We start from the raw sequence: 15,584 nt of genomic DNA, 5'->3' as shown, positions 1-15,584 counted from the left end.
AAATGTCCTAAGGGAGCTCACTTTCCGTGTCCTGTTTTCCTTCCTGGCTGAGCTGCAGAGAAACAAATTCCACGGCTGGAGGTGAAAGAGAGGCCTGTCTGGGCAGTCGGTGGTGGCACAGAGGGACTCGCCACCCCTCCCGGTGAGACGCAGCCAAGCCCCTCAAAAACAAACAGCCCCCCACTCCACCCCCCAAAAATTCCTGGGGCTTAGCAAGACCACTTCCAAGGCAAACCACCCCTGGCAGAAATCAGCCCACTCAGGAGCAAGGACAGTGGCAGAGCAGAAAGGAAATCTGTGTCGCCATCGCTAAGCGCTGAGGTGGCACGTCTCTTTGGTCAGGGGGCGGCTCTTCTGTGCCCACCTCCAGTAGCCCTCCCTCAATGCAGGCCTTGTTTTTTTGGGGGGAAGGAAGAGCCCCCCCGTTCCTCCAGGGCGAGGCAACAAATGTGCCAGTCCTTTGAGCCACCCACGCAGCTGTTGTGCAGCCCCCGCCTCAAATGGGGGCAGCAGGAGCCACTGCAGAGCTGCTAAATTAAACACCCTTGAGCATCCCGTAATAAAGACAAAACTGCTGCCCCCTTGGCAGAACCCTTTATTGGAGCAGAAAGGACCGAGCCACAAAGCCCGTCCCTGCCTGGCTCTGCAGCAAGTCAGGTCAGGCTGAGCAGCGGCTAGCTCTGAAGGGTTTAAAAACAACTTTCTAGTCCTTAAGGACCCTGTGGATGGCACAACCACCAGCCCTCCCAGCCTCCATTAACTTGCCCCACCCTTTATGGCACCCACTGCAGACGGACCCCTCAGCCCCCCCCCCCCAGCCTTGCAGTGGCAAGAGACTCTCCTTAAGGATTCCTGCTTCACTGCAGCACTGGCTGGGAGCAGAAGGGGCTGCGGATTGGGCCCTGCTCGGCTCGTGCCACATGATTCTGAGTTGGGGGGGGAATAGCAAAAGGGACCACCTTGCTGCCAATTCCCCCCCAGAGGGATGGCCTCTTGGCCCCTTTTAAAACAGCTGGGCAAGGGGCAAACCAGAGCCCGCAGCTGGCCTGGCCTTCAATGACCATTTGCGCAGCACCGCGACAAAGGAGGATGACCCTCCAGAAAATGTGGGCCTGGACAGGTCAATAGCCAATGGGGAAAGGGAAAAAGGAAAGCACTGCCCCCCCAAAGGGCCTTTCCTGCCACGTCAGAGAGAGCCCCCGCCGGCTGACATCACGCAAGCACGGAGGAGCGAGACCCACTGAACTGCCACCCGACACCCGCTGGGCCCCCCTCCTTCTGTGGGGACAGAGGGCAGGATCAGTCCTCTCCAGGCTCAAGGCAAAGTCCGTCTTCCTGCCCAGACCCCCAAACGCAGCGGCCACAACCCCCACCCGCCCCTACTCTGTGACTTCGGGGACAATGTTCATCAGCAGCGCCTCATAGCCGCGCCGGACCAGCAGCGTGAGCGTCTTCTGGCTCCGCACGGCCTCGTAGATGTCCTCTGCCCGCCGGGACGCCTGGCCGTTGATCTCCATGACCACGTCCCCCGCCTTGAGGCCTGCCCTGCGGTGAGAGCAGAGTACGGGGTGAGGACAGAGAGACAGGCCAGGGGCCATACGCCTTGCTCTGCCCTCTAGCCAGGGGGAACTGGGAACCCAAAGCCAGGGTGGGGAGGTACCCCAGGGGTCATCTAGTCCAACCCCCATCAGGTGGGCAGGTGAGTGTCGCACTTACTGATGCGCCGGAGAGCCAATGATGACCTTGTGGATGAGGACCCCGTAGGAGACATCGGGGAAGGCAGGATCCCTTATCTTCAACTCAGACAGGATACTGGAGTGGGAGAGGGAGCCACAAGGTTAGGATTCCAGCATGCTGGGGGGGGGGGGAGGGAGGGGGAGAGAAGGCTCTGTGCAGACACCCAAGGAAGTGGGGCACTGCTTTCCTGGGGGCAGCAGAGAAGACCCTCTGCCCCAGCAGCTTAGGAGGAACCAGGGCCCACTCTGGAGCAACCGGCCCGAGGCGGGGAGACCTGCGCTGCCGCCCCCTTGGGCCTGGAAGGATCTGGCGCTGAGCACCTACCTGGGCGTCAAGGTCAGCATCATCACCCCAATGTAGCGCCTCTTGCCATCTGTGCTGCCAAACCAGGAGTCTGGGGAGGGGGAGAGGCTGTCATTGACCCTGGGAGGAAGGCGACCCCTCCATGCTTGAAGCCAGCCCAGCCTAAGAGAGACTCAAGGCTGCCAGGAGGAACATCCCTGGGTTGTAGGGGCTCAGGTGGCCTCACCATAGAGGCCAACCCCACCTCTCTCCCCTATGGAAGGGGGCAGATCCTCACCCTTGCGCTTCTCCTCCTGCTCCAGGAAGGCTCTCAGTCGGTCGGAGGGGATGGCGAAGGAGATCCCAGGGGTCACCTTCATGGTGTTCACCCCAATCACCTCGCCGTCCTAGGAGGCAGGGAGAGGAGCCCCAGGGCAGCCACTTCAGGTTGGCTTTCGGGGGCGGGGGAGAAAAGCTTTGCTCAAACGCTCCTAACACTCCTAGCCATCCAACCAAGATGAACATTGGGCGATTTGGGACTGATAGAAGGAAATCCCTCTTTATGCAATGCACAGTTAAACTGTGGAACTCCCTTCCACAGGAAGCAGGGGTGGCCGCCAGCCTAAATGGCTTCAGAGGATGAGGAGGCGGCTGTGGGGGGGGTTCCCCCCCCGAGACAGCCCCGCTTCTGAATGCCAGTTGCTGGAAACCGCAGGAGGACAGAGTTGCTCCTGGGCCCAGATCCTGCTTGCAGGGATCCCTTGGTGGCGTCTGGTCAGCCACTGTGAGAACAGGATGTGGGACCAAATGCCCCCCCCCCCGGCCTGATCCAGCAGCAGCAGGCTCTTAGGAGCCAAGCCCCCTGTGCCACCTGGGAAATGAAAGGCCTGTTCCTCGCCTAGTCAACAAGCAAAGATCCCCACCCTGTGCCAGCAGAAGCCCCCATTCCCAGGAAATATGCAGAGGACGAGGGACTTACCAAGTTGAGGAGGGGTCCCCCGGAGTTTCCAAACTGCAGAGGGGAAAACCGAACAGGAAGTGACTTGGAGTGACCCAGAGCTGCCCCTGGTGCCTCTGGGCACCCCCACCCTGGTCACAAGGGACAGGAGGGAGGCCCAGGAATCACCCAGCCCCCCCCCCACATGGCAGAGGCAGCACCTGCACCACTGAGGGGACAGGCCAACAAAAAGCCCCCCCCCACGTTGGCCCCACCCCCGGCTCTCATGCCCAGCGGGCCTTACGTCAATAGCTGCGTCCGTCTGGATGTACTCCATGTCTGAAGCTGCCAAGCCCAGCTCCCGGCCCCCTCGCTGGGCAGAGCTGACGATGCCTGAGGTGATGGTGTTCTGCAGGGCAAAGGGGCTGCCCATGGCCACCACAAACTCCCCCTGGCGCACATCAGAGGAGCGGCCCAGGGGCAGCGTGGGCAGCGGGCGCTGGGGGGAGGAGGAAAGAGACAGGTGTCAGTACCAGGACACAGCATGGGAGAACCCCCCCCCCCACATGCTGAGCTCTCCTGGCCTCGTCTGGACTCCTCTCCCACGGGTGAGGGGCAGAAGCATGGCCCCACTTCTGGGGGTCAGGAAATCAGCAGGAGACTGGCGCCAGCCCAGCTTGGGAGGGGGAAGGAGTTGGTGTCGGGCAGCTTAGATGGCCGCCTGAGGCTGGTTGCCCTGCGTGCCCCCACCAAACCAGGAACTGCTCTTGGCGTCTGGCCCACCAATCTCAACTTTCCAACAGGGTCTAGGGTGATGCCACCACTGCCCCCTCCCTGCCCAGCTCACAGAGCCAAGGGGCACTGCTGCAAATCACCCACTGCCCCAGTGCACTCACCTTGGCATTGATCTTGATGGTGGCTATGTCGGCCACCTGGTCCACCTGCCTCACTACGGCGTCATAGAGCTCCCCGCTGGCCAGGCGCACCCGCACCCGCTTCCGGTTGGCCACCACGTGGGCGTTGGTGACTATCAGCCCATCCGCAGACACCACGAAGCCGGAGCCGTTGGAGATGGGCACCTCCCGGCCGGAAAATGGGTGCCTGTGGGAGGGAGGAGGGAAAGAGGGACATGGGGACCAGGCGAGGGGGACACACAGCCAGGCACACGTCAAGGACTCCAGCAGAGCCAGGATCAGGCCAGTGGGCCACCTAGAGGAGCCTCCTGTTCTCACAGCGGCCAACCAGGTGCCCCCATGGGAAAACGTAGGCAGGACAGGGCCTTCTCAGTGGTGGCTGCTGCTGCCAGACCACTTGGAACTCCTTCCCTAGAGAAGCCGGACTGGCTGCCTGCTTGCTGTCCCTCTACTTTGGGAAATGCACTGCTTTGAATGGAAAAGCTGGCGAGGAGGTTTCTACGGTTGGGATCTTCCTACTCTCCTCCTTTTTGCATCTTAATTCGACCCGTTTCCCCCTTCTCAACTCTTGCTTCCTCGCCCGGATGCTTTGAGCGGGGCCCATTGGGGCCGTAAGCCGCCTGGAGCCTCTGCCCAGGGAAAAGGCGCCTTACAACTCAGCGCAGCCGAAGCGCCCGAATGCCTCGAGGGGGGTCCCGTCTTGCCCCCCCCCGCTGCCCGGGCGCCCCGTACCTGCCCAGGATCTCGATGTAGACCAGCGCCGGCGCCGTCCGCTCCACCACGTCGGCGATGAAGTTGTAGGTGGCGCGCGGGGAGCCCGGCGGGGGCGGGGAGGGCGAAGAGGGCGAGGGCGGCGAGGGCGAGGGCACGGCGGCCAGCAGCCGGGGGAGGCCCGGCCAGAGGCAGCCCCGCCGCGCCCCGCCCTCGCCCTCGCCCCGGCCCCGCAGCAGCCCCCAGCCCCCCAGCACCGCCCCCGCCCCCGCCCCCGCCCAGCGCCACCCGCCAGGACGACGAGGAGGAGGAGGAGGGGGAGGGCGCCTCTGGCCGCCGCCGCCGCCCAGCCCCGCCGCCCAGGCGCCGCCCACCCCGCTCCGCAGCCCCGCCGCCCCCGCCCAGCGCCGCGCCACCCGAGACACCGCCGCCGCCGCCATGCTGCTCGGGGCCGCCTCGCGGGGCACGCCGGGAAACGTAGTCCGGGGGGGGGACGGCGGAAGGGGCGGGGCGTCGGCGTCGGGCGCGGTGACGCGCTTCCCCCCGGAGCGGGCGCGACCAAGATGGCAGCAGCAGCGGCGGCCCGTCCGGCCCTGGCCGCGTCCCGCCGCGCTTCCCGCTGAGCGGCGCCTCCGGACCGCGGGCAGCATGGACGCCTCGGCCCCCGTGGCGCCCGACCGGCTCTTCGACGCGCACCGGTGAGGGGGCCTCCGGGGTCGGGGGGGGGGCGGGCCGGGCCTGCCTCCTCCCCGCTCACCTCGGCGCCTTCTCCTCTCCTCCCCGCAGGCTCCCCGGCGAGGGTCCGCGCGTGCTGCTCTCGCTGCTGCTCTACGCGCCGGTGGGGCTGGCGCTGCTGCTGCTGCGGCTCTTCATCGGGCTGCACGTCTTCCTGGTCAGCTGCGCGCTCCCGGACAGCGCCCCGCGCCGCTTCATCGTGCGCGTGATGTGCTCGGTGCTGGGCGTGCTCGTGCGCCAGGGCGACCCCCGCCAGCGCAGCCTCCGCGCGCGCGTCTTCATCGCCAACCACGTCACCCACTTCGACCACAACGTCCTCAACCTGCTCACCTCCTGCAACGCGGTGAGCGGGGCGGGGGGGCGGGGGGGGAGGAGAGGCGAAGCCCCTGCCGGGCCGGGGAGCAGCGCCAGGGGCCGGAGGCACAGCAAAGGATCCCCCCCCCCTTGGCACGCCTCTGCCCGAGGAAATGCGCCTTCCGGGGGGTGCAGAGGCTTCGGTCTGGCTTGCTCAGCCGCCTCCGGGCCTCACGCAATTTCCCCTCTTGCTCCAGAGAAATGCAGGTCTTGTTAGCGCAGCGTTGGCAAGGTAAGAAGCACCCGCTGGATCAGGCCCGTGTTCTCCCGGGCCCACCAGATGCCCCAGCAGGATTTTGGCACAAGAGCCCTCGCCCCTCCTCTGGTTTCTGGCATCCAGAAGTGTTATTGCATAAGACGGAAAGCAGAGCCGAGCCATTGTGGTTAGCACAATGCAGTTCTCTCGTTCTCTTTAAAAACCACCCAGGCTGGTTGCCATCACTGGCTCCTGCGGGAGGGAGTTCCATAGTTTAACTATGCACTGCATGAAGAGCAACGTTATCTTCTTTGTCCTAATTTTTCCAACTCTCAGCCTTGAATGTCCACCTTTGGGATTTCACCTTAACGTAATAATCATTGCCTTTTGTGCGTATGTGTGATTGTACGTGTATTCATGTACACAAGAACAGGCCTTTTCTGTGGTGGCTCCCCATTTGTGAAATGCTCTCTCCAGGAACGTTTGGCTGGAACCTTCATTATACACCTTTAGGCGCCAGGTGAAAATGCTCCTCTTCAACCGGGTCTTGGGCTGATTGACCTTTTAAATGTGTCGTGGAATGGGGGATTATTGGGTTGTCTTTGCTTTTGTTTTTATTGTGTACTTTGTGATTTTTATATTGTAACTCTATGTTGTGAACTGCTACAGATGTAGGGCAGAATGGAATTTTAAGAAATAATAAATAATAATAATGGATACAGTTTCATGCAGCACATAATTTAAACAATGGATTTAGCTCCCACCAGAGTTTGTGCTGGCCACCAACTTGGATGGCTTTAAAAGTGGATGAGACAGATTCACAGCAGAGGAGGGGCCTCTAGCCCTGATGGCTGCCCCCTGCCTCTGGGGCAGAAGGCAGCGCATGCTCTTGAATGCTCATGTCCTTGTGGCCCCTGGGGGCTGGCTTCCCCAGGCCTGCAGGTGCCCCATCCCCACCAGTGGAGAGCCAGGCAGGCCCTGACGGATTCTCTTCCCAACAGCCTGTGCTGAACGGCACCTCCGGCTTCATCTGCTGGTCCCGGGGCTTCCTGGAGGTGGGGGGTGCGGAGAGCCGAGCCGAGCTGCTGGAGTCCCTGAAGGCCTACTCCTCCCAGGGGAGCAACCCGCCCCTGCTGCTTTTCCCCGAGGAGACGACCACCAACGGCCGTGTGGGTCTCCTGCGCTTCAGGTGGGCAGAGCCTCTGGCGCCAGGCACCCGAGAAGATCCCCCGGGATCAGGCCAAGGGCCATCCAGCCCACGATCTGGTTCTGATTTTGGCCGACCAGGTGCCTCAGGGGGAAGCCAGCAAACAGCGGGGTGGGGGGAGTCTCCTGCTCCTTGCCCCACTGACTGCACCCTTCTCTCTCCAGCTCATGGCCGTTCTCCATCTTGGACAGCGTCCAGCCAGTGGCTCTGCAAGTCCAGAGGCCTTTTGTCGCTGTGGTGAGTGGGGGGGGCAGGGGGCTGTCTATTTGCTGCTGTTAAGCAGAACCCACAGGCACCTCCCGTCAGCAATGGGTGTTTGTGATGGGTGCTTCCTCCCCCATCCCAAGGGCCAGGGCTGGCACTTGCAGCAGCCCCCACCCCTCTTGGCTTTTTACTGTTTTCTTTCTCTCCTCTCTCCCCCAAGAGTGTGGCTGGCGCCTCCTGGGTGACGGAGCTGCTCTGGACGTTCTTTGTGCCCTTCACTGTTTATCAAGTAAGGTACTAACAGTCTCTGCTACTTCCTTGCATGGGGGCGGAGGGGGGCCTGGACGGAAGGAGAGGGGAGAGGCTCTCAGAGCGGAAGGGAAGGAAGCCTCTGCCCTTGAGCCCCTCTCTCTGCCTTTGCCAGCGGGGGAAGTTTGGTCCTCGTTTTGGGGAGGGGGGAGGCAGGTCACCTGGGTAGCCTGGGGCTTGTCCTCCCCTTTTCCCTCCTTTCCTCCCCAGGTGGCTTCCGCCCATCGGCAGACTAGTTGAAGAAACCCGCGAGGAGTTTGCGCTGCGGGTTCAGGAGGTAGGAGCAGAGGCCTCGGGGGGGGGGGCGGCATGAAAGACTGACTGGCATGGCTGTGGTCTTGCATGTTCCTCAACGGTGGGGCGGGGGGCGTGATGCCCGTGCTGAGGAGCTGCCTCTGTCCGCTCAGGCTGTGTCAGAGCCTGGACTGGGGAGCTTCCCAGCTGAGCCCTGGTCTGCGTCTCTCCTCCCTGCAGCTCCTGGCCCTGGAGCTGGGTGTGGTGTCGACTCGACTCACTGCTGCTGACAAAGCCGAGCACCTGAAGCGATTGCGCCACAGCCCCTCAGCCCCCTACAGCCCCCCAGGTGAGTGGGGTGGAAGAGGTTTGTCTCCCCTGCCGCCATAGGTCTGCTTGCTGGCAGAGCTCCAAGCCCTGGGTGGCTCCTGCCTGGGCTCTGCCTGCTCCCAGCTCTCTCCTGGTGGGTGGCGAGGGTCTTGCCCACTCTGCTTAGCAGTGGCTGGCAGGGAGGGAGGGAGGATCCAGGCCACCATGGGGGCTGTGTCCTCCTGCCCCAGGCCTCTGTGCCTCAGCCGCCCCCTTTCCCCTTGCCTTCCTTCCTTTCAGCTCCAAGCCAGCCTTCGGGGACCCAGGACCGAGCTTTCCCCAGTGTTGCCTCCGCAGAGGATGTCCGCTGGAGTGGCATGGCCCAGCGTGTCAAAGAAGTCCTGCCCCACGTGCCCCTGGCAGTCATCCGCAAGGATCTAGGTGCGTGGGGGGGGGGGGCGAGGCGAAAGCATTTGGGTAAGAGCTTGAGGGGGGATTCTCATACCCAGGAGGGTTGGGGAGGGCAGCTTCCCCCCACTAGAAACACAGAATCTCTCATCATGACACTAGAAGGAGGTGGTCTGTTAGATATTTGAGGCCTAGTCATATATTTCCATTTAGTTTTTAATAAAAAGTTAGGTCTTGCACCAGAGTAACGTGTATCTGTCTAAGGCTTGCACAAGGACCCTAGTCCAGCCCCCTGCAGTGCAGGCATCCCAACTGAAGCGCCCCTGAGAGAGGACCACCCAGCCTCAGTCAGTTCTAAGTCTGGCCTCCTGCTCTCTCTCTTCCAGCTCGGACGAACTGTGTGGATGCGACCATTGCCAATCTGCTGGAGGGGCGGGTTCCCTTCATCCCCAGCGAGGCGGAGGCAGAGGATTCCTCGGCTGCCCCGTCCGTCTCTGGCGCTCACTACCTCGCCTCTACTCCCCTGACCCCGGTATCCAACTCTCCCCACCCCAAGGAGGAGGGAGGGAGCAGGCGTGGGGGGCCATGTCGGGGGGCTGAAGAGGTGCTGGGGCTTCTCAAGGCTGAGCTCCTGCCCCCCCCTCCTTTCTCTCTCTGCAGGCCCCCATGAAGCTCTTTGCCCGGTCCCCAGAGGCAAGGCACGTCTCCCTCCAGGAGCGGAAGCGGCTGCTGTACGACTACGCCAGGAGGTGAGGCCGGGACCCTTTCCCTGTCGCAGAAGGAGCAAGGGGTGGACCCTCCCCAGCAGTCTCTCTCTGACACCCCCCCCCACCCGTCTGCGCTTGCTCTGCTGAGCAGCTGTGCGCCACCATGTGCTGACGAAAGGCTTCTCTTGCCTTCGCAGGAGATTCATGGAGAAGCATGGGATGACGCCGAAGGAGGGGAGCCACTGACCAGCTGGTGTTTTTCTTGAGGACTGCTGGCTTGATCAACTCTGGATCTTTGTGGAGGGTTGCTGCGGACACTGCCGCCCCGCTGGACCCGTGTGGGGTTGGCAGTGTGTCCGTGGCTGCCCCTGAGTGGTGTGCGCCCATCCCGCCTGACGTTTCCGCAGGGCAAGAGGGAGGCTCCCAGCCCTGCCCGCTGCAAGGCCCGGACTCCACACAGCCGGGGCCACCGACGGCCTGCCTCAGAGTGCGGGTGGGAGGGGGCAAGCTTTCACTATCAAAATAAACGTTACTCTAATTCTCATCCTCTCGGACGCGCCTTCCTTCGCTGCTGACTCTGCTTGAGAGGCAGCAGAAGCCCCGCCAAGGGAGACGCAACGGGTCCTTGCTCCGCCACCGCAGCTGCTGCTAGGACGGGCCGGGGGGGGGGGGGGCCAGGCTGCCTTCCCTCTGGCTCTGCCCTCTGTGCCCTGGCTCCGGAGGGGGTGGGCCCCCGAGTCACTCAGCTGGCGGGCTGAGCTGCCTCCAGCCAGGTGGTCCTGTCCTGACCCAGCCTGAGCCACACGAAGCTCCATCCCAAGTGCTTTTGAGTGGCAGGTTTTTGTGTCCTCACCATCTTGAGTCTCTGGTTTCTGTTTCTGTGGGGTGAGAGTCTGCTTTAGCTTTGTGCGGTGGAGGGGCTGCTGGATAGTGGGATGGGGGGGTGATGGTAGTGTTGGGAGTGATTCTTGCATTGTGAGGGGTGGACTGGATGACCCATGGGCTCCCTTCCAATGCCTGACGGCCTTTTATAGCTGCTCTTCCCTTAGCAGGATGGCTGCTTCTTCCCTTTGGTCTCCTTGGGGCGGCAGCCTTGCTGCAAAATCCAGGCACAGCCAGAATGTAGAGCAGGTGCCCCAAAGGGGACGCCTTTGGATCCTTGAGGAGGGCTGTGGGGCCAGCCCTTCTGCTCCCCCCAGAAAAGAAAGCCCAGCCACCTGCATGCTGTTTTCCTTGAGAGGGGGATCCATTACAAGCACCCTGAGCCTTGAAAATCACATAGGAGTTGAAAGTGGGTGGTTGTCACTCTGTCCAGTTGGCTGCCTGTGCTGGAGACAAAGGGAACCTTCCTGACCACTTGGGGAGGGTGGCAGTTCCTGGAGGGAACCGGGTTCCAGGGGGAGGTCTTAGGCGACCCTGAGGGGGCAAGGGGGGTGTTCCCCACACTTGCCAGAATCCAGTGGCTGCGAGGGTGGCAGGAGGAACTCTGTATCCTTGCTGCCTGTATTCTGGGCATCCTTTCGACGAGCGCTTCCTGCACGGGAGGGGGGGCGGCGCTAGACTAGATGTCCCTTGTGGGGGGGTCCCCTTCCAGGTCTCTGAATCAGTGGGGCAGCCTAAATTGTTCAGGTTTCCCCCGCCCCGCAGTCGGGGGCAGATGATGCTGCGAGGAGGAGAGGGGCGAGGAAGTCTGCCCGGGAGACGGGGGCGCGCGGCGCGCTCCGGAGGATGCTGGGCGGGGGGCGGGCAGCTGCTCCCTTCTGCTCGGCTCGCGGGGTCGGCCCAGGTCAGCCTCCTCCTCCCGGGCGGGAGATGCGTGCAGCTCGGCATGTCTGGCTGCGCCCCTCCCGGGCGCGCATTCATTCATGGAGCACGTAGCCGGCTACTCTTAAAGGGGCGACAGGAGGCGGCCCGGAGTTGCCTTCCTCCGGCTCCCTCCTTCCGTGGCTTCGGCGGCGCCCCGCTCGTTGAAATACCAGCGGGCAGCGCGAGGCCGAAAGAAACGGAGCGGGACCAGGACTTCTCTTGATGCAGCCTGGAATAGCATTGGCCTTTTTTTGCTGCTGCAACACACTGTGGACTCGCGTTAAGCCTGTGGTCCAGCAAGACCCCGAGATCCTTTGCACATGTACTGCGAGTAAGCCAGGTGTCCCCCGTCCTCAGGGCCGGATTGAGGTTTGATGTGGCCCTCAGCTCCTGAAGGTAATGGGCTCTTTTATGTGTCCAGCTGCCCGTTGTCAACAACAAATTGTTGCTGTTTTTTGTGTTGAATGCAGTATATGCTATATGGTAACTTTGGGGGCCCCAAGAGAGTGGGACCCTAAGCTAGAGCTTGTTTAGCTTAGACGTAAGTCCGGCGCTGCCCGTCCTATATTTGGGCATCTGGTTCTTCCTGCCTAAGTGCAGAACCCAGCATTTGTCCCCGTTGAAATTCATTTTCTTAGCTTGCGCCCAGTTCTCCAATCTGTTCCGGTCATTTTGAATTCTGATTCTGACTCGACGGTGTGATGTTCAGAAAGCCTTCCCCTTAGGATCCTAGAATTGCAGAGATGGAAGCACCCAAGGGTCATCTAGTCCAACCCTCGGCAATGCAGGCATCCCTGCCAAAGCATCCCTCCTACGAGGGAGAGACTCCGCTGCTTCCGAGGAAGAACGGCTCTTCCTGTCGAAAGACAGAATTTCGTTCCTTAGCCTTTGAATCCAATGGTTCCGGACGGGTCCTCCCTTCCGGAGCAGCTGGAAGTGAGCCGGCTCCGTCTTCCTGGGGCAGCAGCCACACCGAGCGGCGCCCCTTCCCCTGTCCCTTGCCGGTTGGGGTCCCCACCCCTCCCCGGAGCAGGCTGGCGTCGCCCTTTTAAGGCGCGAGGGTGCCCGGCGCTTCTGTTTACAGAAGGGAGCCGGCTGGGCGTCACGTGGCCTCCAGCTGGCCGGCTGGCTAATGGGACGGGCACCTGCCTGGCACCGGGAGGGAGCCCAGGCAGCGGAGCGATGGAGGCGCCCCGGGAAGACGCCCTGCAGAGTGAGTGGCCCTGGGCGGGCGGGCGGGGGGAGGGAGGAGTCCCTTGCGGGGCCAGATTGGGGTAGGGGCTCTGGGACTCCCCCCCCAGGCGGTGGGGGGATCCAGTTCGGTCCCTCTAACTGCCCCTTCCTGCCCGCCTGCCTGCCCGCTTCCTAGGCTCCTGGGTGGAGGTGCCCCCACTTGACCTGGAGGAGCCCCCCACACCGGCCTGTGCGCCCCACCGCGACATGGAACGGATCCTCCTGGAGGCGCAGCTGGAGATGGAGCCGCCGCGGGCCGAGGGGTAGGTGGTCGTGGGCGGATGACTCTTTCGTGGGCAGCGGGGTCGGCGGAACTCCTTGCAACTGGCCGTGAGCGCAGCAGGCGAAAGGGAGGCTCTGCGGTGGACAAGCGGGCGGCGGCTGCTAGCTCCGAAGGGCCGGGAAGCGACGACACCGGGGGGCGGCGAGAGACCAAGCTTGGAGTACCGGGTCTCGGGTGAGGGGACGGCAGATCAGCCCCTCGGAGCCAGACAGGCGCTACTGGGCATCCCTGGCTCTTCGCCCCTTCCTTAACCCCCGCTCAGGGCTGCGTACCCAGGGGGCGGCCCACTGCCTGGGGGAGGCCAGCTCTTCCTTCCAAGTCCTCCCGTGAGCCTGACTCGACTCCCCCCCCCCCAGGCTATGGGGCTGCATGTGGGGCTCCTTAGGCTTTCACTGGAGTTGGCATAACTGCGCTCCTATGCAAATTCCGGTCAGCTCCTTTTAATGCTAATTATTGCACAGATGTTCCCTCAGTACTCGCGGTTCTGTTCCCTTCCCTTTTGGGATGCTCTGAAACGTCAAAGTTTGAACCAAATCGCCTCTCTTGAGATTTGTATTTCTGAACTTCTCACTCACTGAGAAATTGGAAAGTCTGGCTGATTTTCTTTGGGCTCCACCTTGCCACACGAACCTGAGGATGTGAACCCCACATCCTGCCATTATAAATGTACCAGAGCTGGAAGAATCATGGAATCACAGAATTGTAGAGTTAGAAGGGACCTCCAAGGCCCATCTAGTCCAACCCCCTGAAATGCAGGAATCTCAACAACATGACAGATGCCCTCCAACCTCTGCTTTAAAATCTCCAGGGAGAGAGACTCCACCGCCTCCCTAGAGAGTCTGTTCCACTGGCAGCCAGCTCAGGAAGTCCTTCCTGGAGTTTAGTCACAAGGAGCCTTTGTGGGCTCTGGTTTTACAGCTGCTCCTCCAGAAAGACCGGCCTGGGAGTGGCCACCAGTCATGACACACAAAAGCCCCTGCGAGGATGACCTGGGCTGCTTCTGTGGGGTGACAACTCAGCTCCCTTCTCCTGTCTGAGGCAGGGCTCCATTGGCCAGCCTCTTCACCTGCCCAGGACAGGAGGCTCCTGCCTTCTGAAGGGCTCACCTGAGCATCCTCACGGCTGTGGACAGGTCTTGCCTGGTCGAGATTTAGGTCCAGTGAGGGCATCAGCCTCTAAGGGCTTCACAGCAGCTTCTGAGCATGCTCACAAACAGCATGGCAGAGAAATCTCTCTTGTGCATGAACACACAGACAGCGAGAGCAATTTCTCACCAGCAGATTCCATTTCTTGTGTTTCCAGCTCCTTCCTTGCACTGAAGGCGCCTGGTGTGGAGGACCTGAGCCCAGGGCAGGTGAGTGTCAACGCTACGCTGAGGTGTGCAAAGGACCCACCTGGGCCGTGGGCTTGTGGTCTTGTAGCCTCAGATTGAGAAGGCGCCAGCCAAACTGGGGTCGTGAAAGGTTTAATCTCAGGGGTCATTGTGGTGACCGATCCACGAAGCACCTTGAGTTCCGTAGACAGGTGTGTTCACACCCACCCACAAGACATGCCCAGATGGTTGCCCAGGTGATATGCCCCCCTCCACCCTTAAAAAAAATTATGGGATGCTGCACTTTCTCTTTGCAGAGGGAAGACGCTGAAGGGTCTGTCCAGCTGGGGACCCTGCCCTGGTCGTGGCCCAGCCCCCCTGAGCACCAAAAGTAAGGATGGCTCTTCACTGCCTTTCCCCGGGGGTCCTGGCTTCAGGCAACCCCCCCCCCAAGACTCTCACCCCACTGCCTGCTCCACTTTGGACTCTGTCTGTCTGTCTCTCCGCAGGGAGCTGGCCTGCCTGCCCCCTGCGTGTGCCCCCCTGCTCAGCCCAGTTCTACACAGGAGGAGGGGGTTGCGAGACCCCCAGCTGCTGCTTCTGGTCATCCCCTCTCTGCTGCTCAGCCACGTCTTGGCCTTCGGCCTTGGGTGAGTTGGGGGGGGGCAACAAACCAGGCACAGTTAGCGCCTCCAAACCTCTTGCCTGGACTCCTCTCACACACACAGCAGTGGCCCATCAGCTGAGGATAAATGGGATCGTGGCAAAACATGGGGACGGTGGTTGATTTTTCTCCCTTTACGGAAACACCCTTAATTCTGCCCAGTGCAGCCAGCCCCCTATAGTGTCTGTCTCCTACCCCTCCCCTCCAAAACGTCTTGAGACCTGCGGTGAAGTCTCTGAGCTCTGGTTCCCCACAGGCACCTGGCTGGCTGCTGCAGAAGCGGATGCTGGATTAGATGGGTCTCTTCTGGCCTGACCCAGCAGCCTCTTCTCATGTTCTTCTGCTGCTCAGAGCCTTCCCTTGCCTCTCCCACTTGCCTGGAGGAGCGTAGCAAGAGAGGGGGCTGCCGGCCTGGCCTCTCCTGACCAAGCCCCTCACTCACTGCCCTTTTCCTCTCCTCTCTCCAGCATTTGTATCGGGAAGCGTCTGGCTGCCTCCCCAGCAAGCAGCCTGTGAGAAGCCGAGAGGGGCCTCCTGGGACACCCACCCCACCCCAGCTCCCCTTTCTCCACGCTCCCCACCAAACTGTTGCACGGCCCTGTCTTGCCCAAGACCACCTGAGAAGTGGTGCAGAGCCCAGCATCAAACCTGATACCCTCACCCACCCACTTCCGTGTACACAACCTTCCTTGCCTCCGCTGTGGGGCCCAGCCTTCATAAAGAGTGTCATGGACTCAGCCCCAAAGCCCCCTCTCCACTTTCCCTGCTGCAGTGGGGCAGAGGGGAGGGGGTTGCTGGACTCCAACGGCAGCAGCGGCAGCTACCTTCCTCCCCCTCCTCTCCTGTGGGTCCTGCTAGCAGCTGGGAGTTAGAGCCTGGACACATCTGGAAGGCCACATCTGGAGGTTGCTCTACCCCCCCCCCCACATGCCAATCCAAGGAGCTTCGGAAAGACAATCTGCAGCAAAGCATGGCAGCTGATCTACTGGAACATGCCATTGCTTCAGTCGAAATAAATCCTGTTTTTCAAAATCCTAAAAAA

General features: G+C 61.7%; 3 protein-coding genes across 3 annotated transcripts; 2 read left to right on the top strand and 1 right to left on the bottom strand.

Annotated features, from left to right (window-relative positions):
- Positions 1 to 578: 578 nt before the first annotated feature.
- HTRA2 (HtrA serine peptidase 2) lies at positions 579 to 5,231 on the bottom strand (the record flags this gene model as incomplete). The annotated part of the gene is made up of 9 exons (XM_083572169.1): positions 579 to 1,545; positions 1,717 to 1,812; positions 2,062 to 2,131; positions 2,318 to 2,426; positions 2,999 to 3,031; positions 3,261 to 3,455; positions 3,853 to 4,057; positions 4,603 to 4,799; positions 4,956 to 5,231. 9 exons carry the CDS (start codon positions 5,229 to 5,231, stop codon positions 1,380 to 1,382), a joined length of 1,347 nt encoding a protein of 448 aa, XP_083428295.1. The 3' UTR covers positions 579 to 1,379.
- AUP1 (AUP1 lipid droplet regulating VLDL assembly factor) lies at positions 5,109 to 9,788 on the top strand. Its single transcript, XM_083571567.1, has 11 exons — positions 5,109 to 5,279; positions 5,368 to 5,659; positions 6,868 to 7,055; positions 7,238 to 7,310; positions 7,498 to 7,571; positions 7,797 to 7,863; positions 8,061 to 8,169; positions 8,430 to 8,570; positions 8,924 to 9,069; positions 9,198 to 9,286; positions 9,442 to 9,788. Exons 1-11 carry the CDS (start codon positions 5,230 to 5,232, stop codon positions 9,488 to 9,490), a joined length of 1,278 nt encoding a protein of 425 aa, XP_083427693.1. The 5' UTR covers positions 5,109 to 5,229; the 3' UTR covers positions 9,491 to 9,788.
- Positions 9,789 to 9,904: 116 nt separating this feature from the next.
- LOC310742423 (BCL2/adenovirus E1B 19 kDa protein-interacting protein 3-like) lies at positions 9,905 to 15,584 on the top strand. Its single transcript, XM_083571925.1, has 6 exons — positions 9,905 to 12,263; positions 12,420 to 12,546; positions 13,869 to 13,920; positions 14,196 to 14,269; positions 14,388 to 14,528; positions 15,010 to 15,584. The coding sequence occupies exons 1-6, from the start codon at positions 11,948 to 11,950 to the stop codon at positions 15,056 to 15,058; spliced, it is 759 nt and encodes a 252-aa protein (XP_083428051.1). The 5' UTR covers positions 9,905 to 11,947; the 3' UTR covers positions 15,059 to 15,584.

This window comes from Podarcis filfolensis (assembly GCF_964270895.1).
Source record: "Podarcis filfolensis genome assembly, chromosome: 9".
In the NCBI taxonomy this organism is placed as follows: Eukaryota; Metazoa; Chordata; class Lepidosauria; order Squamata; family Lacertidae; genus Podarcis; species Podarcis filfolensis.
Note: the sequence above shows the minus strand (reverse complement) of the source record. Positions and strands in the feature narration are given on the sequence as shown.